Source organism: Nannospalax galili, unplaced genomic scaffold (assembly GCF_000622305.1).
Source record: "Nannospalax galili isolate Female #2095 unplaced genomic scaffold, S.galili_v1.0 scaffold1141, whole genome shotgun sequence".
NCBI classification, from domain to species: Eukaryota; Metazoa; Chordata; class Mammalia; order Rodentia; family Spalacidae; genus Nannospalax; species Nannospalax galili.
Genome location: NW_008345269.1, coordinates 362,643 through 385,346, shown reverse-complemented (window position 1 = coordinate 385,346; position 22,704 = coordinate 362,643). Strand labels below are relative to the sequence as shown.

The 22,704-nt window shown below is 44.6% G+C and overlaps 1 protein-coding gene across 5 annotated transcripts in view; it reads left to right on the top strand.

Annotated features, from left to right (window-relative positions):
* The window catches only part of Fam13c (family with sequence similarity 13 member C), a 113,661-nt gene that overhangs the window by 81,734 nt on the left and 9,223 nt on the right, over positions 1 to 22,704 (top strand). For 4 of the 5 annotated variants that reach the window (XM_008841444.3, XM_008841442.3, XM_008841443.3 and 1 more), the window contains 4 exons: positions 11,964 to 12,174; positions 13,591 to 13,729; positions 19,099 to 19,180; positions 20,908 to 21,107. In XM_008841444.3, coding sequence (XP_008839666.1) covers positions 11,964 to 12,174; positions 13,591 to 13,729; positions 19,099 to 19,180; positions 20,908 to 21,107 — 632 coding nt within the window. Of the gene's footprint in view, positions 1 to 11,963; positions 12,175 to 13,590; positions 13,730 to 19,098; positions 19,181 to 20,907; positions 21,108 to 21,660; positions 22,699 to 22,704 lie in introns of those variants that run through there. The other variant, XM_008841445.3, reaches the window with a different exon arrangement.

Below are 22,704 nucleotides of genomic sequence, written 5' to 3'. Positions count from 1 at the left end.
TTATATATATATAAAATTTGTGGGGGTTTTTGGTCATGATTTTTAATTTTTGAGTATCAAGATGATTTTTTGTTTTCTCAGTCTGGGTGGACAGGATTTTGAACAAGCTTTTAAAGAGTCCTTGTAAGACATAAACAGATCTGAGTTTGTCTGGGTGCTGTTCACACAGAGGAGCCAGCAGTACTTTCTATGCTCAGTGAGTGACAAGTGGCAGAACTGAGCAGAAGGTTCGGGCTTGTGGACTGGATACTGGATTTTCTCAAATGCAGGAGTAGCCATAAAGCTCTTCTAAGAACCAGAGTACCAGACTCTACAAAATCTAGAAAACTAGACACTTTCATGGCCCTGGGGGTTCTCCACTCTACAGACATCAACATGACAGGAATTTGTAAAATGCTTTGGTGTGGGTTAGGAGTTGCTCTCACTTGCTTCTAAGGCACATCTTCACAGGAAGGCCATACATGTTCCAGTCTACATGTCACTTGGAAGAACTGTATGCTCAAACCAGCAGTTTTCTTTTAGATAAAGATTTGGTTTTCATTTTAATTAGGTATATGTTGTGTGCCTGTGTGGGGGTTTGTGCCCATGAGTGCAGGTGCCCTCAGAGCCCAGAGGGGATGGCTGCTGGAATTATAGGTTGTTGTGTGCCTGCCATGGGTGCTGGAAACTGAACCCTGGTCCTCTGTAAGAGCAGTGCATGTTCCCATCTGTTGAACAATCTCTCTAGCCCTCCAATCAGCAGTTTTTAATGGATAAAGGTTGTCTAAATGGATTTCTGGGGCAATCTTTAAATATTTTGGAGCTATTAGAGAGAGAGAGAGAGACAGAGAGAGAGAGAACGCACACAGGTATGCATGTATGTGTATTTACATCCCTGGTAAAAGGGTAACTGTAAGATTATCATAGATGACCATAAGTCCATAAAATGCTATAGCAAATTTAAAATATTTTTAACTTTCTTAAACTCATCATCTAGCCCTATGTATGATGTTAATGGTTGATTCAGTAATTGAAATAATAAGGACAAAAATCCACCCACTGATTTTTTTATAGAAATTTTTGGTGTAATATGCCACCAATAACTATTAATGGCAAATAATTATAAATATGAATTGATGTTACTGTAGAAAAGGTTACAAATTCATTTCAGAATTGAGGGTTCATGCACCAAGTTCATAGGATGGAGCACAGACAAGACATTTATTTATTTATTTATTTATTTATTTATTTATTTATTTATTTATTTATTATTTTTGAGATAGGGTTTCCCTGTAGCTACAGCTGGCATAGAGTCTGGCCTCAATCTCACAGAGATCTGCTTGCCTCTACCTCTTGAGTGCTGGGATTAAAGCATCCGCCAACAAGCTTGGCTTCAGCCGTTGAATTCTTGAGATTTGTCTATGGCTGGGTGTGGTGACGCACGCCTTTAGTCCCAGAATTTGGGAGGCAAAGGCAGGTGGATCTCTGAGAGATCAAGGCCAGCCTGGTCTGCACAGTGAGTTCCAGACCAGCTGGGTCTATAGGGAACCAAACAGCAGCCTTTAGAAAGAAGTGACGGGGGGGGGGGCACCAGCTTCAGAGCTTTGAACAGGTGATGAGCTGTTTGCCTACCCAGGACTGTGTGAATTTTAGAGTGAAAAGTCTCACCTGCCAAGGAGTACTCAGTCTCAGGTAATCCAGGACAGTTGGCCATCCTACCTATAGGTTGCAAATATGAGATAGAAAGTGCTATGGACCTAATCTTTATGTCTCCCCAAGCTTATACCTGATCCGCCACATGAACATGCTTAGAGAAGGGGCCCTGTGGATACAGCTCTTATGAATGGGATTCTTATCAGAAGAACCCAGAGAGCTATCTGACATGCTTTCTACTATATTAGGGTGCAGTGAGAAGTCATCCATTTGCAGCCTGGAAGAGGGCTGTCATCAGAGCTTGACACTGTTGGTACCTTGGCCTCAGAATTCCCACCCCCAGAACTGTGAGATAAATTTATCCTGTTTTCCAATCCCCTGCCCTCTGGGAATCTGGGGAAGCAGCTCAAGCTAATTTCGACAGAAATCTACATGGTAGCCTCAGAACTCACTGTGACTGGATCAGCAGCCTCTTATGACTGAAGGTAATATTTCCTCCGTGGCATTAGCTAGTGTCTGTTCTGGTACCACTGAATGGAAAGTGGGCTGAGGATTGTCTTGACCAACTGCCTGGATCTAAGCCTGTGGGACTTTTTATACTAAAAACCACACAAGGGTAGACAAAGACAGCTCATCACCCTTTTCAAAGCTCTCAAGCTGCCTTGCAGGTGATGGTCTCCCCATCACTCCTTTCTTATTTTGAAGTATATAAGCATGGCTTGGCATTCCACATGACTAAGTGTAACCCTTGTCCTGCCTCTCCAAGGATGACTGAGACAAGAGATGTTCCAGTGAGCACTTTCCCCAGAGATAGCTGGAGATTCACCACTGCAAGTGATTGTTCTTGTGTCAGTACATGATTCCTTTTTTCTAAAACCCTGGGTAAGACACTGACAGATGTCTGCATTTTTTCACGAAGAATCCTGCCTGGTCTTAGGTCTTGAGTTGAGTTAAAGAGAGAACAGCCCTCTCTTCATCCTGAAGACTCTCCACCTCAGCAGAGGGTCCAAATCACTTGCAAGACCTGATTGACCTTCAGATGCCTGGGTTGCACAGTTTTTAAAATGTGAAATTAAAATGGAGAGACAAGACTCAGTATGGGAAAGGGTTCTCTCATGGTTCTCATGTCTTAGAATTTGAAGTCAGGTTGATCGTCTGTGTGCTCTCTGTGTAATGGATGCTTTTTCAAAGTGACTTTCTGAGACTGAAGCTTCATAACCCAGATGTGTGCTTGATTTGCGTGTTGTAACTCATGTCCCCATGGTCATTGTAGCTCCTCTGTCCAGAGCTGTCTGCAGCACCTGAGACTTTCTTCGGTGTGCTAACTTGCAAGTATATTTCAGATGGAGTCAATTAGAAAGTCATAAATATAGGCAGAATTAGTCTAATTTTGCAAAATGTTAGCTTTGGGAGGAAACTGGGCAAAATGAACAGTGGACTTGTCCCCTTGGTTCTTCTAACACTATAGGAATCTAAAACAGTATTAATTTTAAAGATGAATCAACACCTTTAAAACTATGGGCAGAGAAATATATTTTGATTTTTATGAAAGAATGATGTCTATAGGATTGTTTCCTAACCCACTCTTACAGATGTCAACTATTTTCTTGGCTTTTCTCTAAGACTTCTGAAAGATGTCTATCAGACTAAATATAGTGCTTATCACGTGTTAAGAATAGATAAGTCAATACCCTTTCACCTACCAGTCCACAGTATGTCATCTGCCACTGTGGCACCTCCCGTGGTTTGAGAACTTGCTCTGTGTAGTATTTTACTAATTGAAAAACCATTAGAATGTCTAAGACTAATCTTACCACTCCCTCCTTCTTTTTAGATGCCATTTCCGAAATGTAAAATAAGATTAATTTAGGGACTGTTTGAAATGATTGGTACTAACATGTCTGTCAAAAAGATATTAATTCAACTCTGCCCTTTGCAACATACGTCAAGACATTTTTGTATTCATTGCAAAACATGACCCAATTGTTACTTGGTGTTATTTTTAAGTGACCTTGTTATGAAATTCATGCAGAAGCCTTTTTGAAAGGCCAAATGTGTTGTATTTATTGTTCAGCCTTGTTCTGAAATCAAGCTTCATGTAGAACTTCATGAGCTGGTTTGGTCATCTTGGACAGCTTAATCTTCCAGGTCTGTTTCCTTTTCTTTAAAATAGAAGCACACATGCTATTCCCAGATTTGTTGCCAGATTTACACAGCATAATATGTGAATCTTTTAGCCTGTCATCCATGGTGAATGTTCAAGAAATGTTAACTATTATTATTTTTTAATTAAAAATTACACCGTGTGTGTGTGTGTGTGTGTGTGTGTATGTGTTGGTTCTCCCCTTCTCCAAGTAAGTCCTGGAGATCAAACTCAGGTTGTTGGCTTGGTAGCAAGCATCCTTACCTCTGAGCCCCTCTGCCGCACAGCTGTCATTGTTTAGGTGCTGGGCACTCTGCCCCTTTGAGGATCTGCCTTCGCTCTGGCTCATCAGGCTTACATTTGTCTTGAAATCCTGCTGTATCACCATGTCTATCTGTGTCAGGGTATGGAAGTGGTGTTCCGCTGTTCATTCTCTAGCCCCCCTCTAGAATCTTGCATATGATTGACATTATACTAGCTCCCTTAAGCAAAAGATATTTATAACAGCAATAATCTATAGAGCTGATGACTGAATAATTACCGGTTATTAAAGTTGAAACTACATTCGTTACAGTAAAATCCAGTGTGCTATACCTCATACAGCTTTGCCCATGCGAGTTCTATTAATTTTTCTCCAGTACTTTCATAACCATCATCACAGTGTCTAAAGGAGATAGTGTTCCATTAATGGAAGCATTCCAAGATTTATAGATGGTAATGTAATTCCCTTAGGCCATTTCTACAGCTAACTTACAGAAAGGAAAGGAATGTGCGTCCTTACCAAATTTCTAGGTAATTAATTTTTTTTGTTTAGTTTTTACATCACGCTAAATATTGTATTAACATTGCCGTATCCTATTCATTTTCACTACAGCTCTCCACAAATGAGCATTCTGACTTTGAACAGACCTGCTTGTTTAAGAATACAGCATCTGTGTGTGTGGTGTGATAGACCAAGCCCAAGACTCAGGCTTTTAATCAGACTCAAAGTAATTTTTAAATGGTAACCACTTTTAAAACAGGTTTAAGTTGACAGAAATTGGGCAGATGGTGTGAGGCTCTGATTGGCTGCCCCTTGCTCTCATAGTCTAAAGTCACATACGTGTGTCTTCTGTGGATCATTTGGGCTTCATTCTTCCATGCTTATGAAGACTATGATCTGGAAGTGACCAGAGGATGTGCTTAAAAGTCTTGTGCCTGTCACTACCCAGGCCAGATAGAGAACGTCCCCCATCTCCCAAGACTCCGTGTGGTGTTGCCTCTGTATAGTTGCTGGCCCAGCTTCTTTGATTAAATTGGCTGGTTTAGCCAAACTAAAGCACACTGGAATTCCGTTAATAATTCTATACTATGCTTCTTGACTTTGGATGAGCCTGAAATAGTTACAGGTTACATGTTGAAAGTTGGTTTCCTTCAGCACTTTCCTGTATGCGTTGTGCACACAATTTTTATTGTCTCCCACAGCACTGTTTCTTGTAAATGAAAACTCTGTTTTGAAAATGGCTCTTGTCATCTTAATGAAGATTGTGTCAGCTGCAACACTGAGATGATCAGTTGTGCAGAAATCGACTAGAAGACCCGGGGAGTTAATTAGGCTGAAGAATGGGCATTAGAGCGTCCAGCTTTCTCTGTCACTGGAGGGAGCGCTTTGAGATTATCAAAGCTGTTATGCACAACACATTTTCTTTTCTGGTTTCACAAGCTCGGGCAGAGCCCTGCACCTACACAGGGCATCACTTGTCTGATTGCTACCTGAGTGGGTTGTTTCCCATTGGTGAAGATGTTGTCAGACATCAGACACCACCCATTCACCGGCCTTCTCCTTTGATATTTTCTCAAATTCGATGAGATTGAACAGTGTGTCCAAGGCGACACAGGTGAGAAAGCTAAGCTGTGACTAGATCCTCGAAAGCCCACAGCCTGTGTTTTATCCATGTTGGCGAACTGCCTCTTGGGACTAACAGGGTGCCTGATGTGAAGTCCAGTTCTGCATTCCTGTGACAAATGTCCTACTCCTCTGGCTCAAACCCTCTGGTGGCTGTCCACAGGAGCTGCTCCAGGAGTCCCAGCCTGTTTCCCTTGGCCAGCTTGCCCAACCCAGAATCCCTTTCATCTCTCTTGTCTCCACAGCCACCCTGCTGCCACTTCTCCGTCCTCATTGCGTTTAACCAGGAAGTTCATCTGCTTCCCCAGGAGCTGCTACCCTAGGACGACTGCAGATCTGCCCGTGTTGTTGCTTTCTGCATTCTTGAACTCTTCGCATCCGTCAGATATTTCAGGGTTCGATTTGTTTCTGTTCCTTTCCCTCCTTGCTCTTCTGAGACAGGCTGGGCAAGGACGCTGACGCTCGAAATTCTTCAGGATCATGGGCATGCCTTTGGCTCATATCATTTTTAAAATCAGCAAAGGCTGAAGTTCAGCATTTTGGAAATATCTGAATGTTACTTAGGAGCCCACCACGATGGACACAGGGCAGTGAATGAACAAGTCTGGGGGACTCTAGCTAATGTGTCACTCAGCCAAACATCTGTAGTCACTCTCAAGATTTTGCAGAGACTTATTTAAATTCTGAGGTGCTCACATCAGAGAGATACATTTTTAAATCTGACTATGGCTCATTGCAATATAACATCTGCTTATGCCTGAGGTTTTAGCCAGATCTGAAGTCGTCTTTTGAGCTCCACAAATTGATGGTAACTATTTCTCTTCAGTGTGTTCCCTACTGCTCAGTGAGTGGGCTACATACACATCCTAGCTTCCGGCAGCAGAGGTATGGAGTCTTCTACTTGAGCCAATGGCCAGACCCTCCCTGGATTGAGTTAGCCTAGCTCTATACCTTCCCTACTGGATTTAAAACCAGCTTTTCATGAAAAACTCTCAGGACAAATGTTAGGACATAGTGAGCTTAAACACTCGATGTGATGATTCTCTGAAAATAGGCCCAATAAAAGTCCTGAGATCATGAAGCATAAGTTGATGGACATTTCTCACAATGCGACCCCATTGGGGCTCCCAGGAGTGCTCAGAAGATTAATGTACTCAGAAGATTTTGATGATGCTTGTTAAAATAATAGTTCTCAAGTAGTGTGTCAATTTTATATGCCTTATCTTAGTGCTCAGCAAATGTCTCAGCAAAGATGCATGAATAAACTTCGTTTTGTTTTGGAGATTCTCAACATTGAGCCCAGAGCCTTACCCAAGCTAGTCAAGTGCTCAGTCCCTGGGCTCAGCCCCAGCTCAACATTAGAAATTTTAAGATGAATTAATTTTAATGTTGATTAGTTTAAAAAGTCTAAGAAGCGGCTGGGTGTGGTGGCGCATGCCTGTAGTCCCAGCACTTTGGAGGCAGAGGCAGATGGATCTCTGTGAGTTCAAGGCCAGCCTGGTCTACGTAATGAGTTTCAGGACATCTGGGGTTACAGGGAAACCCTTTCTTTTGTCAAAAACAACAACAACAACAAAAAGACAAAAAAAGTGTAAGAAGCATACCAGATTCATAATTCATGACTTTTTGCCCATCATTGCTCACAATTAAACTGAAAATTTTAAATCTAAGTTGAGGGCTGGAGAGATGGTTCAGTGGTTAAGAACACTGGCTGTTCTTGCAGAAAACCTGGGTTCATATCCCAGCACCCACATGGTGGCTAACAACTGTCCATAACTCCAGTTCCAGGGGATCTGACAACCTCTTCTGTCCTCCATGGGCATTGCATGACACAGGTGTACTTATCTACATGTAGGCAATACACACATACACATACAAAAAAAAAAAAACTAAGTTGAAATTTTATATATATGGACATGTATACATATATAATGTAGGATATAGGTTTACATGGCTATACTAAAATTTTTGTAGGAATATGGTCTTATTAATCCTCACTTAGTCTTATTTAACAGATGAAGAAATCAAAGTTTAGAAAGTTCCATTGTTGGGGTTGTTAAGATGGCTCATAAGTTAAGAGCACTGGATGCTTTTGTAGAGGACCAGGTTTAGTCTCTAGCTCCCACATGGCAGCTAACAAGTGCCCATAACTCCAGTTCCAGGGGAATTGATGCCCTCTCTGGCCTCCACAGGTATTGCATGCATGTGGTGCACTTACAGGCATGCAGGCAAAACACTCATATACATAAATAAAAATTATAAATAATAAAACATTTCTGTTCCATTCTTGGGCCAGTGAGATGGCTCAGTGGGTAAAGGTGCTTGCCACTAAGCCTGACAAACCTGAGCTTGATTCCCCAGATCCCACCTGGTAAAAAGATAGAACTGACTCTCAAAAGATGCCATCTAACCTCTCCACATGCACCATGGTGCACACACACACACACACACACACACAATTTTAAAGGAAGGTCAGTTTTTCTTCATCTTTGTTTAGTGAGGGGAAGACGTAGGATTCATAAGTAACAGTCTTTGCTGTCTCTTAAACTTTGCCTAAGATTTCTTCTACTTTACCTCTTGGGAACTCTCCACCTGCCCCAAATTTGATAGTAACTTGGGGTTTCCTTTAAACTTAATTTCTGTTACAAAAAGTTTGGCAAATACAAAGAACTTTTTTTAAAATTTTATATGTATTAATGTATTGCGTACATGTAGATAAGTACACCCGTGTCATGCAATGCCCTGAGAAGACAGAAGAGGCTGTCGGATCCCCTGGAACTGGAGTTACAGACATGTGGGTGCTGGGATTACAACCAGGTCTTCTGCAAGAACAGCCAGTGTTCTTAACCACTGAGCCATCTCTCCAGCCCCAGAACTTGTTTTTATTGTTACATCGGCACTTAACCTGAGCTCCATCCCTTTAACCAGTTTGTAAGTGTGTGGTAGTGTGGTTGTGGTACGATGTAGTTGTAGTATAGTGTGGTTGACCCATATAGCCAGTTTGTTAATTGTCCCATCACAGCCCTCTGTGTCTGACACAGGGAGACAGAAGGAAGTCAGAAACCACCCCACGAAGAGTATAGGCCCACCGGACTCTTGGCTCTCTGAGCCCTTCCTCTACTATGGCACAGCACACTATGGGCTCTGGTATGCTGCTGCTTCCTTTAGAAGAAAGAAGAGTGTGCCTCCAGCGATCCATGAGTGGCCACCGAGTTCAGCTTTGCCACACGCTTCTCCCTCTTGGGGGCAGAGCTAGAAGAGGGGCCTGGGCTCTGCTCCCAGGGCAGGAGCAGCACTGGCTCTGAGTCTGCATTGGTCCCTTTTGAGCTAAGAGCTCGATGAATCTGTCTACACAAGTGTACACACAAGTACATGTGCCAACTGATTTAACTAAACCCTCCTCAACTCAAATGATGTGTTTGGACAAAGAATGGAGGCTCTGCCAAATTACCAGTTTTTGATTCTTTTGCTTTTCAGTGGGTTGCTTGGGGGCCTCTTGGGCTCACAGCTTCCTTCAGCAGTGAATTGGAGGGAAGGGAGGTGAAGGTGTTAATCAGGCTGCAGTGGTAAATTATGCATGCAAGTGTCTGTGGAAAAAATGCTGTAGTTCAGCAAGAGCTGTGCATGGGGTACTGCCTTTCTCTGAAGTTCTGTATTAGGACTCTGTGGGCTTCTGAAACTGAGTTCTTGAGTTCTTCCAACTGGCTACTTTGAAATGGCGAGAAGTGACCTGTGTTTATTTTGGTCTTGGGGTCCTGGCTGAGCTGAAGGGGTGATGGTCTCAAGATCTTTTCCATTTCAAGGTAAACAGGCTGGTCCCAGGTACATGAAGGTTATTTTATTCTCCTAGAAGTAGAAGACACTTCCAAGAAGCAGGTGATAGAATAGCATCTCTTCTTAGAGCCTAATGGTTTAAGGAAAGGATTTGGTGGGAACTTTCCCCAGCCCTTGCCCGGGGGACGTGAAAGTGAATGTTCCGCAGTCGTTCTCGTGTAGTAAGTCTTATTTTCTGATGCCCTTCAGGGCTTCACCTGCATCCCAGGCTCTGTGCTCACTCATCTGCAGCACTAGCTGTCAGTGCTTTAAAGTGCTTTAAAGACAGCAGCAGAGGGCCGTCTGTCCACCAGGGGTCAAGCCACATGAAAACATACGAGGACCCAGTCAAACCCTTGATGTTACACAAAGTAGACTGTATTTCAAGCTTAGAGAGCAAGGCGCCAGTCTAAATCTAAGAGTTACGACCAGGGTTGGTACCAGGAGCTGGAGAGGTGGCTCAGCGGGTAAGAGCACTGTGTGCTCTTGCAGAGGACCCGGGTTTGAATTCCAGCTTCCACATGGCGGCTAACAACTGTTCAGTTCCAGGGGATCTGATGTCCTCTTCTGTGCTCCATGGGCACTGTACAACACGGGTGCACTTCCACACACGCACACATAATGGTCATATACATAAAATAAAAATAAAGAAATTAAAGAGTCATATGGTACCAAATTGTGATGTTTACCTTGAAAAAGTGAGTGCTCACTCCTTTAGTATTCTGCTTATTCACCCCAGTCTTTGTTTTCTGTTTTCTTTAAGATAGACAGGCATATGAGAGCCTCTGGGCACACTGACTTTTGGTAGGAGACACCGAGGAAGAGTTTGAGCTCTTACTTGAGTAACTGTCCAAAGCCCAGGACTGAGAGGCCCTTGTCCTGGGAACCCTGAGGCTCTGTTGCCCAACACACCTCCCTCTCATCTTCCCCCTTAGCACAGGGGAAGGCAGCCTCTGGGTGGGCCCTGGGGGCACAGTGAGGAGCTAACTTAAGTGGAGGAGTGGGAAGCAGGTGGACACAGGCCGAGCTGGGAGCTGAGGAGGCCACCTACTTCCAGCAGGTCTTGTTTTCATTTCTGTTTTGTCTAAAATAAAGTGTTAAATGAAACTTTAGAAAACACAATGGAGTCATTCCTAATTCCACAGTCTTTGGACTTACTCTCTTACCTCTTTGGCTTCTCTCCCTTCCTTCCTTCCTTCCTTCCTTCCTTCCTTCCTTCCTCTCTCTCTCTCTCTTTCTTTCCTTTCTTTCTTTTTTTTCTTTTTGAAGCAGGGTCTCCCTGTAGCCCCAAGTATCCTGGAACTCACTATGTAGACCAGGCTGGCCTTGAACTCACAGAGATCTGCCTGCCTCTGTTTCCCAAGTGCAGGGACTACAGGCGTGTACCACCACGCCTGGTGGCTTTTCTTTTAAAAAAAAAATTATTGCTGGGGCTGGAGAGATGGCTCAGTAGTTAAGAGCACTGGCTGGTCTTGCAGAGGACCTGGGTTCGATTCCCAGAACCACATGGCAGATAACAACTGTCCATAACTCCAGTTCCAGGGGATCTGATGCTCTCTTCTGTCACCCATGGACATTGCATGATGCTGGTGCACTTAACATAACATGCGGGTATAATAGTTGTACACAGAAAATAAAAATAAATAAAAAATTTTATTACATTTGAGAGAGAGAGAGAGAGAGAGAGAGAGAGAGAGAGAGAGAGAGAGAGAGAGAGATTGGATGCACGTGTGCCACAATGTGCATGTGGAGGTCAGAGGACTACTTCTGGGGGTCAGTTCTCTCCTTCCACCCTGTGGGTCCCAGGAATCAAGCTCAGGTTGTCAAGCTTGGCAGTCAGGAACTTTACCCACCAAACCATCTTGCTGGCCCCTTTTTTGGCTTCAGTACAGTAATCTGTACACAGTTGTGCATGTTTTTAATATAAAATGGAGCATTACTGCCATGTTTTGAACTCAGGTTTCCATTGAGCACATTCTAGGTGCCATACCTCACTGATGAGCAGGGTTCCCATCACATCTGAGGGCCATCACGGTTTCCCTGTGGGAGGACCCTTGTCCCTCTCTCCTTCCTGCTTTTCCCTCTCTTCTGCCCGCCTCCTCCCCCTCTTCCTTTACTGGTGGATAATTCTCTCATCCCCTTTCTGCCTCATAAACTATGTCTTTTGCTCCAGCTCTAGCTGCTCTCAACATACCCTCCAGCATGCTCAGATACTATGCGATAAGGCTTTTGTAGGTCTGGACTATGCTGACTGCAACAGCTCATGCTGAAATAGTTTCCCTTTATTTTGGTTGGTCGCTTGGTAATGTTTTCTATCCAGGTTCTGTGAGAACAAACACGACAGTGTTTTGAAAGTGTTTCATATCCCCAGAAGGGAGAAATCACAGAGGCATGTCATTATAGGGAATGTTTATGATCTTTACTTAAGAGCTTGACAGTCTCCAGCCCTCTGCCACTTCTAAGTCTGGATCACCCATCATGTTTCCACAGACCCCATGCCAACGCATAAAGATGGGCAGAGCGATGCTGACGGTGTACCAGAAGACATCCAGTCTGCAGGGACCAGCAGGCTCCTCTATCACATCACCGACGGGGATAACCCTCTGCTGTCACCACGGTGCTCCATCTTCAGCCAAAGCCAGAGGTTCAACTTGGACCCCGAGTCAGCCCCATCTCCACCCAGCAGCCAGCAGTTTATGATGTAAGGAATCCTGATTTGGTGGTTGTCTTCATTTCAAGCAGCTTTCCAAAGAGATTTACAACATATGATGAAATGTGGCTCTGGAATAGGACAGCTGAGTACAGCTAGATCACAGCGGCAAACAAGACTCCTTCCCTGTTGGGAGTGCTGCTTCAGGACCAACTTAAGGTCTTGGGAGGAAATGGGCCTGAGAGCCAGGCTACCCCAGAAATACACTTTGGGTGAAATCACCAGAATCAAAATCCTATGTGTAACTATGTGTGCACACACACACACACACACACACACACACACACACACACACACGGCAAATATCAAGAGTTATAATTCTTATCTGGCTCAGTGTGCTTTTCATATATAACAGTGGATGGAGTGTGGACTAGAAAGTCACCCCTTTCAGTTTCTTTCTAGGTTCTAGCAAAGTGGTATCTTAAAAGTAACCACCCCGACCCCAAATGAAATGGGTGGATAGAGTAGCATCTCGCTGTGCAGAGACGGGGTCCTCCCTCTTTCCTCGTTCTGCATTGGTCATTTGCATTTGAGATTGGAATGAGATTGAGAACCATGCGATATTTATATTTTAGGTTGCACCAATAATCTTGATGTATAAGGAAAATTAAGAATTCCTTGGCTAAAAGTATGTTCTGGAAACCCCCAGTTTCTACCTCATAATTTCTGCTGTTATTCTTGAATTTGCCCCAACCTCAGTTTCTGGTCTGTGTACTGACAGAATTAGTAAGTTATTATCATGCATGGAAATTGTGTGTCTCATGAAAATGGGTGACACATTTTCCGGAGAGAGGACCACTGCTTTTGTCATATTTTAAAAGGCTCTCTTCGTTTAAAAATTTTTTGACTTTATTTTATGTGTATGAGTATATTGCCTGCATGTATGTGAGTGCACCCATGTCATGCAGCACCCCGGAGGACAGAAGAGGGTGCTGGATCCCTTGGAACTGGAATTAGATGTTTGTTAGCCTCCATGTGGGTACTGGGGATCGAACCTGGGTCCTCTTCAAGAGTAGTCAGTTCTCTTAAACTGAGCCATCTCTCAGCTGAAAACGTTCTCTTATATCAAGCAAAGTTAACCACTTATTTAAACCTTTCTTGAAAACTCAGGTGGTGTGGCTTATGCAGCTGCTGATGACTGCACCACAGCTGGGCTCTTCTGAGGCTTAGGTTGGCCTTGCCAAGCTTTGAGAAGTGCATTTCTTGCACCAATATTCTGACATCTGTAGACTAACGTCTCTGAGGACATCTATTCATAATGCAATTCTGTGGTCAGAAGTCTCCAGACCCCCCAGGAGAGTTGTGGGCTCATGGTAGACTAGTATAAAGAGCTGCCCTTGGAGTCCCCTAATCTCCTAGGCAGTAGCATTCACTGGAAGACCCTCTTGCTCTCTGTGATCATGGCAGGCCCCGGAGTTCTTCTCGGTGCAGTAGTGGAGACAGCAAGGAGCCCCAGACCATCACTCAGCTCACCAAGCACATCCAAAGCCTCAAGCGGAAAATTCGCAAGTTTGAAGAGAAATTTGAGCAAGAGAAGAAATACCGGGTAAGTGCCCCCGGGTTTAACGTAAGAGCAGATTGTGTCAGGCAGAGGTTTGTGGGTTTTCTTGGGTCTCCAGCCTTGGTTTTGGGTCCCCTCCTCATTGGAGGACAGCTCTGTTCCCACTGGCCACCCAGTACCCATCATGCCAAGTTCCATCTCAAGTCTGCCTTGTGTTCACACGAAGCCCGCTGATGTCCACTAGGCTACATCCTGCTATCCACAGCTCACTCTTTACACTTATTTGATTATTTTTTTTTTCCTTCCTAGGAACCTTACTACCTCTAGGTTTTCTAGAAGCAAGTGAAGTGAAGCGTTCATTTAAATTTTGGAATGTCTTTTCCCCAAATTTGGAAAGCTCTTGAATTATGTTTTTTATCTTTAATTTTTTCCCATCTGTATTTTAATAAGAACTTATTAAGGACCCAAGGGGCAGAGCCTAATCAGGAAGAGTTGGTTTCCTTGACTTGAAGGAGCTGCCTGCTGGATGAGTGGTGGCTTCTCACTCAGGCCATCGTGGAGCCACCCTGTCCCAGTGGACACCAGCCCTTGCCCTGGGTGCGCAGTGCTTCCCACTTCAACTTTATCTCTTCTCATGTAAGAAGCAACAGAGCCGAAGGTGGGCCTTGATGGCCAATGCTGCTTTTATTTATTTTCTCTCGTGGTGACTATGGCATAGAAAAAAATCATATTCACACAGAATTGCACAAAGATAGTGGGTCTCTGGCAGGCAGCCCAGAACAGCTTGTTATTAGAATAAAATAGAATAGGGAATAATCTCTCAAACATCTTAAATATTTAAAAGCTCACTAAGCACGCGGTACAGAGGTGATTAGGTTCCTGTGAGCATGCGACTCGTCCTAGGGAGTTCTGGGAGTGCGGAGAGCAGGGACCGTGCCATTCTCCCACGTTCCCTGTGCTGTAGCCTCAGCTTCAGTAAAAGAGCTCTCTTAAGGGGTGGCTTTTAGCTTTCTAGAAAGAGGGAAATCAGATCACCTTTAAGACCACCTTGGTGAAGAGGCTGCAGATTCATCTCTTCCTCAGTTGGCATCACAGCTGCTCAGTGTCCTTCCTGGACCAGGAGGCTCTGTTTCTGTTATCGCCAGGGCTTGTGTGCAGATAAGGAAGCCCAGGCCCAGTGAAGACTTCTAACTAGCTGTGTGCTGTCAGTTGAGGCTCGGAGCAGTAAGTTAAAGACGAATTGACTTGCCAGTGGTGGAGTGTAAGTAGAACTCGTGTCCAGGTTTTGACAGCTCCGATTTCCCCAGCTGGTTTCACCTCTACCTGCTGTGACACTGTCACATTGGACACTGTAGAGTGACACTGGGGCTTGTGTTTCTGGGTCTGTTGGCTGGCAGTTCCAGTCAGGCTGTTCTGGATTGTGACCCGATACAAGGCTCAGGACCTTGTCACTTTGTGCTACTTCGTTTTCTGAGTGTTTGTTAGTAATGATGGAAGTTGGGGCCTGTTGGTGAAGGATACATACGTAATGCTTACTAGTGTTTACCACAACGGTAGTGAAAGGATCAAGATATCATTAACCTTTTAATCTGAGCAATACTAAACAGGCTACTGACAGCCGCTGCCTTGTGAGAAAACAGAAACTGTGCATAGTACATCTCATCGGACCTGTCTGCAGTTGTGCGCCCAGAATTTTGTACCAACTATGATAACTGCTAACAGTTGGCTTTGTCCTGGCAACTCTTGCCTTCAGCTTTAAAACCAGGGCAGGCAGGCAAGCTGACCTCACCCCACTCCATACAACACACACACACACACCCACACACACACACGCACACACACACACGCACAAATACACAGAGATAGATACACACACAGACGCACACACATATACATACAGATACACACGTGCACATGAACAGGGAGGTGGATGTGGCAACAGTGGGGTTCGAGGCTCACGTTCATCGCTGCATTAGTGTCTAATGTCTTTGGTGCAGTCAGCAACCCGTTGTCCGAGGAAACCGGGCACTCCCCTTGCCCACCCTGTCATGTGTCAGGCTGTAGTTAGAGGTTTGACACGCCAGTGAACTTTAGTAGGTTGCTCTGTGTAAGGCTTGCTTCCCCGCCTGTCAGCTGGACTGTGGAATCACTGGTAATTTCTGAATCTATGTTCCTTCTGGGTTCCCGTGGTCTTTGATGTCTATCCATATATACATCTTTCCATCTCTGTTAAATGTAGCAATTTCATGTCCTTTCTCCAAACTATGCTGACTGTATCATTTATTTCACACTTGATTTCTGGATAAATGGGCTTAGGAAAGCCTAGTTCTACCACATGTCTGTTTTCAGTAAAGGAAGAGGGTGTTAAAATTAGAAGGGACCAGCCAGATGTTTTCTTATCAGATTGCTAAAAAAGCGAAGGCTCAGAGAGGTGAAAGACTTCCCCAGAGTCACACAACAAAGCCTCTAGTCAAGATAACAACCGGACTTTTCATGACTAATCCAGAAATCTGATGTGTCCTATGAACCATTTTTGGGAGAACAAAAATCCACCCAATAGCATCTGCAGCAATGTGCTCATGTCTCACTTTAACTGCACCGAGTGAAATCTAGACTGTAAGTTTTGAGTGTTTAAGTGGTGAGGTCTGCTCTAGCACTCTTTCACTTAAATAAGGAGGCCAGAACAGCCACAGCTTGCACCTGAAAACTTCCATGGTTTGGAGAGTTGCCATCCATGTGAGCTTGAGTTAACCACTGTTTTTAAAAAATATTTTATTATTTTTATTTTATGTGTATGAGTGTATTGCCTGCATGTGTGTAAGTGCACCTGTGTCATGCAGTGCCCCCAGAGGTCAGAAGAGGCTGTTGGATCCTCTGAAACTGGATTTGTGGATGGTTGTAGCTGCCGTGTGGGTGCTGGGAATCGAACCTAGGTTCTCTGCAAGAGCAGCCAGTGCTCTTAATTGCTGAGCTGTATCTCCAGCCCCAAATTTTTTTAAACTTTAAATTAAAAAATTTTTTTATGTGTATGAGTGTTTTGCCTGTGTCTGTGTAAGTGCACTCGTGTCATGCAGTGCACGTGGTGGCCAAAAGAGGGCATCAGATCTCCTGGAACTGGAGTTATGGATGGTTGTTAGCACCATGTGGGTGCTGGGAACTGAACCCTGGGTCTTACAGAAGAGCACCCAGTGCTTTTAACTGCTGAGCCATCTCTCTGGGCTTAGTTAACCTCTTTTAAAAGCTCCCCAAGAACAGGAAAATTATTGAGATAAATCATTTTTTAAACTGGCTTTAAATTATTTGGTCAGAAAATTCAGCCTCAGGTTTCTCCTTCGTCCTGTGTGTGGGAGTCAAAACTACTTTTTGGTCACTGGTTTAAAATCTTTGGGTGTTTTGTAAATTTCTTTGGCAGTAGTATTGGTGGTGGTGGTGTGTGTGTGTGTGTGTGTGTGTGTGTTTAGTCATGGTTCAAAAGAATCAGCTGTGTGAGATAAATCCAACAAGGACCTACACACCTGGATATTGGAGAATTCTCTGTGGATCCCGAGAGACCAAAGTCAAATTTCCACTGCGGATATAGATGGCTGGATCTGAAGAACTAGACTCAGTAGCAGGGTCCTGGCACCGGCACCCGTGCCGCTGTCCACGGTCCTGATGTCTGGGCTCTTGCATGGAAGCCAGTCTTCCATTCACATTACCCAAGGAAGGACTCCTTGTAATTTTCTTTCAGTCTTATTTTCCATCTTGATTTTAAGATTTGGGTTTTTACACCACTCCATATCTATAACCGAGCTATGCAATATTCTCACAGTGAATATACCTGATCCATGAACAGTATTGTTTTTTTCTTTTGAACTTGAATGTGATTTGCCTCATCCTGTGCCAGTCATTCAAGAGTGCTCCTGTTACATGGGTGTAGTGACTCTGTGAGCACTGATCGCTGACAGTGTAGACATGTCAGGCTGTTACCCTGTACTAAGGCATCTGGAGCAGTACAGTAGCACTCCTGTATGCTCTTCTCCAGCCTGCTTTTGACAGCATGGCGGCTTTGGCCTAAGGACACTCTGTGATCTGCAGGATAAGAGGGTAAGGATGTTTGGTCACACTTCTCCTCTAGTTCCCCTTTTTGGTGGAAAGTCCACTTTGGTGCTCTAGGAAGGAATTCAGAAGTCGAGTGAGTGATCTGATTGGTAAAGCCACACATCTCCTTTCATGTGTGTTTGCTAACGAAGATACAAAGGTCTGGTGGAAACACTACCGCACCACACCACTAGTGAGAATAAACCAGTGAAGGCAGTACTTGTCGTCCTGGGGAACGCTTCTGGAGTCGTTTCCATGCTTTGCAGGTATGAGTGCATCACAGGAACTCCATGAGGGAGATAATATGATCTTCACATATTCAGTATATGAGAAGGTGGTGCACAGAGACGCTGAACCACCTGCTGAAGGTCACCATACACCATGAAGTTCACTTTACTGCTGGCCCAGTAGGATCTTGAGTCTATAATGATTAGAAATCTGGCTAACCCCCTTTCCCCACCACCAATACACACATACTTTCAGGACAGTTATCAGGTTTCAGAGATGGCAGGTTTCCTCTCTTCACCTTTGAGGACAGAGCTAATAGGCTCTCAGTTTTTTTCAGTAGACTGTGGTCCCGGGACATACACTAGGCTTGAAATACTGGTTTGTATCATCACCGAGTTCATCTCCACTGATGCAAGGATTGGCCTGGCAATGAAGTGTGGGGCTCTGGGTAGCCTACAGTGTGAGAGAGAGTTGGGCAGCGGGGTGCAGTAGCATGGTTAGGGTTTGTGAAAACGCTGGGTGCCCAGGCTTGTTTAGAAACGATGTTCACAGTAAGAGTGAAAGTGAAGCGTGTCAAGAGCGTCTGCCTTCTCCAGAACATTCCATTAGCTGTACTTCTGCAGAATTGTCTCTCCTGGCTTGGTGTGTGTGCTGGTTTGAATGAAAATATCCCCCCTAGGCTCCAAGTATTTGGACATTTTGTCTCCAGATGATGGTGCCGTTTTGGGAGATCTTAGAAGGTGTGGCTGTCCTGGAGGAAGCACGTCACTGGGGGTGGGCTTAGAGAGTTCTTAAGCCTTGCTAGACCTCTAGTCACTCTCTTGCTTCCTGTGCCTGCTTGAAGATGTAGAACTTAGCTTCTACTCCTCCTCCAGCTACCTCTGCTGCCATGCCTCCCTGCTATGATGGACTGTAATCCCCCTGGAACCGTATGCTCAAATAAACTCTTCCTTCTATAAATTGCTTTGGTCAGTGTTTCTATCACAGCAAAGAAAAGTGACTAAGGCAGTGTGTTTCTGAATTATGTTTGTGTGACTCGGCTCCTTAAACCTTTTGGTTTTCCTTTCCCTTTGCCCCATCCACTTCCATTCTCCCCTCTCTTGTAGCCATCCCATGGTGACAAGACTTCTAATCCTGAAGTTCTGAAATGGATGAACGATTTGGCTAAAGGCCGCAAACAGCTCAAAGGTAAATGTCTTTCCTTTCAGAAGCACCAGTTAGCAGACTAGTGTCCTGGACTTGCTCCATTTCCACCTAAGCCCAATTGAGCTTGGTCCCCTACTTTGATTGAAGCCCCAGTTAAAACAAGGGTCCAGTGTTTCCACAGTGTTAAGTCCCTCTTGGTTGACCTTACAAAGAGCCCTCAAGAACCTCCAGCCTCCATGTGGCCATTCACATCAACCTGTGGAGCTCTACCTCCCTGGTCATCAAGTTTCTAGGCACTGAAAATAAAAAGGGCCCAAGGAGCCCCATCACACAGGTGCAGCTGCTGTGCCCACAGGGGATAGGTGTGCGACTTGGAGATGGTGAGTCAGGTGGACAACATGGTTCTCCTGCCCAGGTCCAGTCCTCTTTTTTCTCTGTCCCTCTGGAGACAGTGGTGTGTTAACTGACTCCAGTTCTGTTTGGAAAGGGCAATCACTGTCTGGTTACATCACTTTCTTCCTCCTTTTATTCTGTAGCTGGTCCAAATTTCTGGAGGCGTGATTGAGAACCAGAAGGGAATAGTGATTCGATGGCCTTTAACTGTAATGATGTAGCACATTTATAAAGTACACAGTGTTTGAACACAAAGCTAGGCCAGCCGTTGTGGCTCAGCTTGTGACCTCAGTACTTGGGAAGCTGAGATGAGAGGATCGCTAGGAATCGAAGGCCAGTCTCGCTTCATAGTGAGTTCCGGGTTACCATAGAGTCAGACTCTGTCTCAAACAACAACAAGAAAACAACAAAACATAAAACACAGTGCTGGAGCACACAACGGAATGATGAGAATGAGCTACATTATATAACTGAGAAATTAATACAAAGGGCCATGTTCAAATTCAGCTGATGGGAACATGGCATATTCTGAAATGTAATTCCCTGATAAGTCCTAGGTGGTGATTTGTAATTGTCTAGGCTCATAAAAAGCCACATAATTTTAATGGTGATTCTTGGATTTTAAATGTTAACATTAGGAGCTGGAGAGAGAACTCAGTGGTTAAGACCATGTGCTGTTCTTCCAGAGGACTTGATTTTGGTTCCCAGCTCCCATACTGTAGCTCACAACCATCTGTAACTCCAGCTCCAGGAGATCGGATACCCTCTTCTGGCCTCCATGAGCACTGCACTAATGTGGCATACGGGGCAGGGTGGGGAGGAGAGGGAGAGAGAGAATATACACACACAAATACACATAAAAATAAATATTTGATAAAAAGGTTAGCATTAGACAAAATTGTGGAGCCTGTCAAGGTGGGATGGAATTCTAAAGTCCCCGCCTTCCCTTCTGTTTCCTTCTGCACATGTAATGCAGACAGATGTTCCTGTCTTTCCACAGGGCTCTTGGCACATAGCTGCTTTCACCAAGCATACCACTGAGCCATAGCATATAGAATTTCAGGTGCTCCAGGAGATGGCGGGTGAATGCTGTGGGTCTGGTACTGCTGGTCCTCTAGAACTCTTCGGCTGCAGTCTAAACGGTGTTCTGGTCACACACGGTTCTCTACCCCATGAAGCCCAGCCTTTAGGGCCCTGTTCCCATGTCTGATTGGGTGCTTCTGGTACTGGTCCTGATTAAGGCTGACATCATCTATCCAAAGCCATCATTGGCTTTGTTCCTGCCCATCAGTATGACATCTGGAGAGGAAACCCTAGAGGCTCTCTTTGGTCAGTGAGTCCTTCCTGCTCGTGGTAACTCATGCTGTTTCTCTTAGAACTAAGGCTGAAGCTATCGGAAGAACAAGGGAGCAGTCCCAAAGGCCCACATAGAAACCTACCTTGTGAGCAGCCCCCAGCCCCCAGAGAAAACGGGAGACCAGAAGCTGCAGGCCCTGAGCCAAGCTCCTCTGGAGAGGAGACTTCAGATGCTGTGTTGATGGAGAAGAAAGAACAGCTTCCCCAGGAAGATGCCAAGGTACCTTGCCACATCAACATAGGGCTGGCGAGACTGTGGTTGACGAATTGGGCTCCTTGCCTTACTGCTAAACTTACTGAAATTTTCATGATGGATTTATTTTTGAGGGAGACTTTATTCTGACTTTTTGGAAATTCTTGCATTGTGTTTAGTCAGAGCCCATACCCGAGCTGGCAAGTCCAGCAGCATTGTGTTGTTCACAGACACTGTGACCTAATCATTTCCTTTCCTTTTATCTAGGGGTGGTTTCGGGGAATGGTTCCTTCTGCCACTTCACTGGGCATTGATGTGCACTGGAAATGAATCCATTTTCTCTCCTTAATTCTGCACATCACCAGCTGACTATAATGCAAGATATGTCTTACTTTTGATTTTTGTTATGTGAGTGGAGGGAGCTATTTGAGTATACTCGGTTTACTAAATAGCCTCCAGGGTCCACATAAAACAGCCAGGGAGAGCTATCCAGAGTATGAGTGGGTGTCGCTTTCAAGGTAACTATACAAAGATAAACCCAGAGGCAGTTAGCTTCCTTTCTGCTCTGCCTCCATGACAGTATCAGAGGGAGGAACGCCAAGAGGAGAAAACTCGCACAGAATGATGGGATCTGTTGGCAGCCTACCAACCCTGTCATACGATTCCTAACCTCCTCTGCAGTTGGCAGTTCGGGTCATCAGATGTGGCGTTGCAGTCTGAAGCAAAGCTGGCCTTCCAAGCTACCTCCAAGTGGCCATCTTGGGTGTTTCTTTCTAGGCCCTGGCTAGGAAGTTATTTAGGAAAAACTTCCGTGAGTCCAGCAGTTTTACCGATGTGTTTGTTTTCCTTTCCCTCATGGATCTGGTGGCATATTCTTTCTCAATAAACCACAGAAACTTGTAATACAGCCATTCATTTATGTCCACAAATGAGCTTTCTTTTAGCGACAACTAAATTGGGCATCTTTCTCCCTGAACAGTGAGGGACAGGAAACTATTACTTTTTAGTTAGGAATCAAGGCCTGTCAAGATTTCCCCATGTGTAAGGACCACATATGGGCTGGCCTTGCACACACATTACCCTGTGTCTGAGGGCCATATGTGGGCTCACCTTGCACACCTGTGTTTCTCTAAGGATCACATGTGGGCTGGCTTTGCATACTTGTGTTTCTCTTTGGGGACTAGCTCAGTAGTGACCCTAGGAGTGAAACCATCCACATGAAGAGGAGTTGTGTGCACCATGCTCCTCGGCATCTGTGAAGGCAGTGTTCTAGAACAACACTCTCATGCTTGTCTTTGGATCCCGTTTCCCCTCTAGGACTCTAGGACAGTATCTGGGGTTACACTAAGACAAAGTCACAGCCAAATTTCAAATGAGAGACCAATAGCTAAATATGTTGTTTTCTGAAATTAGATTCAGATTTTTTCCCCTTTTAATGTGGAAAATCCCACAGAATAGATATTGATAGGATGTTTTTACAAAGATGGGGTTTAGCTACAAAAATGTTTAAACAGTGATTGGGCTAGAAAGTTAAAGGCCCTTAGGTTTACAAACCGACACTTTAAAGGCTTCCACAGCAAAATGGCCTTTGCACTAAAATAAAGACAAATAGTCTTAGAGATTA